General features: G+C 32.4%; 1 protein-coding gene across 1 annotated transcript; it reads right to left on the bottom strand.

The window, feature by feature from the left end:
• Nucleotides 1-212: 212 nt before the first annotated feature.
• Nucleotides 213-1,513, bottom strand: LOC124893002 (glutathione S-transferase APIC-like; the record flags this gene model as incomplete). The annotated part of the gene is made up of 2 exons (XM_047404164.1): nucleotides 213-1,037; nucleotides 1,429-1,513. Coding segments are annotated over 2 exons (531 nt in total), but the record flags the coding sequence as incomplete, so codon positions are not given.
• Nucleotides 1,514-1,920: the final 407 nt, after the last annotated feature.

Here is a 1,920-nt window from a genome sequence, read left to right as displayed (position 1 = left end):
TTCAGGTTCTAAATTTGAAATACAATTTGAATTTAATGTTGTAGTTTATTTTTGAATTGGAGAGATAATGATAAGTTGTTATTTTGTGCTTCTCATTAAAAAAAAAATTAGTTGAGGATTATATTATTTTATTAACCCACGTTTTTGGTTGAAAAATATTAATGACTAATATTTAGATTTAGGGTTTCTCTATAAAATTCAATATTCTTTAATTAAAAATTTGTTATTACAACAATATTAAGTGTTGTCTTTAAATCTTCCACTTGGCTATATTAATAGGTTGACACGTGGCATGTTGTTTTGATTTTGTTTTGCTTTTATATATATATAGATACTAGTACAACAACATGAAGATACCCAATATAATCCAACAAAGTGGGGTCTGAAACGGGTAGATTATATGCAGACCTTACCTCTGCCTCAGAGGTAGAGAGGTGTTTTCTGATAAATATATTGATAGGAAACACAACATATTGATATTGATAACTATTTATTGTATTGCAGGACAACTACTTCAGGAAGGAAACACAACATATTTAGGCAGAACTGCTTCTGGAAATATATATGGTCATCCATTGGTTCATGATGTCTTCAGTTTTGCAGCTTCTCCAAGCACTTCACCCAAGCTGGCCTTGCCAATATATCAGCACACCATGCACTCACACGAGGGCGTAAGTCAAACAGTGCCTTCACTTTTGTACCCATCAAATAGTATATATTTGGCATATGGTGCAAATCAACCAGTGTAAAAGAGTCGCCGCCTAAGTATTTTGACTCTGCCAATCTAGTTTCATAGATGTCAAGAACCTTAGACAATTGCTCTTCACTTTCCTTCACAATAGCATCGTCAGTGCTCATGCCAATCATTGGCTTTATGCCTAGCTCCCATGTTAGTTTTGAAGCAAGTGGTTCAAATTTTTGGCCTTCTACTTCCATCCACACTGACATGATGGGCATCTTCTTTGGATCTTGGAGTATTAGTTGGTAGCCATTGCTTGCATAAACATGAGCAATGTATTGGGTGATTGCCCTTGATTCTGCATTACAAGTTCACATTATCATATATCAAAAGAAAATTGATAAGTGTAAAGTCACTCATCGGTCGTGATGAAATAATGAATATATATATATATAAGGGATCTTTACATAATAGCCGATTGTATTCACTTGTTCACTTTTCTTAGTCAATATACATAAATTATACACATTATACATGAACTATAATACATCCAGCAGCTATTAGTTTAATCGGTTGGGTGGAGGGCCGTTAAATTAATTCTCCTTTATATCCGTGTGCATACGTATACGTACGTACGTACGTACGTACATACATACGTACGTACGTGTGTGTGTAAAACTTAAATCCTTTCAAATTTATCACCTTGCTGCTGATACATACAAATTGTAAGAATAGCAAGAACACTTTACCAAAGAGCTTCAAGTCCCCATCTGCAAATGCTGGTACTTGACCAAAAGGCTGCACCAATTGAGAAAGTGTTATTTTATTCTTTACAAATGGTCAATTGCAATATGCAAAAAAATTGGAATGGTAATAAGCATAGTATAGGTCAACTGATCTTGAATTTTTTTACCCGGAGTTCAAATATGCATATGTGCAAAAATCACTACCAAATAGACTTATGGTTTGTTTAGCTAAACTTTTAAAATTTATTTATTTTGATAATTGTTGCTTGTTAGAAGTTTTTTTCGAAAAATTATCTTTTGAAGAATAGTAGTTTGTGTTTGATAGGTCTATTTGAAAAATATTATTGCGAATATTAGAGCAACAATTTGTGTTTGGTCAAAACTTCAAAAATATCTTTAGAAAAAAAAAAACCTCTAATACTACTAAGAAGCATTTGTTTTTTCCTAACACATTTGGTCAAACACCTCAAATTTCTAAATAAACATTTTTTCTTT

Source organism: Capsicum annuum, unplaced genomic scaffold (assembly GCF_002878395.1).
Source record: "Capsicum annuum cultivar UCD-10X-F1 unplaced genomic scaffold, UCD10Xv1.1 ctg53060, whole genome shotgun sequence".
In the NCBI taxonomy this organism is placed as follows: Eukaryota; Viridiplantae; Streptophyta; class Magnoliopsida; order Solanales; family Solanaceae; genus Capsicum; species Capsicum annuum.
The sequence above is the reverse complement of the archived record's forward strand: the minus strand, read 5'-3'. Positions and strand labels throughout refer to the sequence as shown.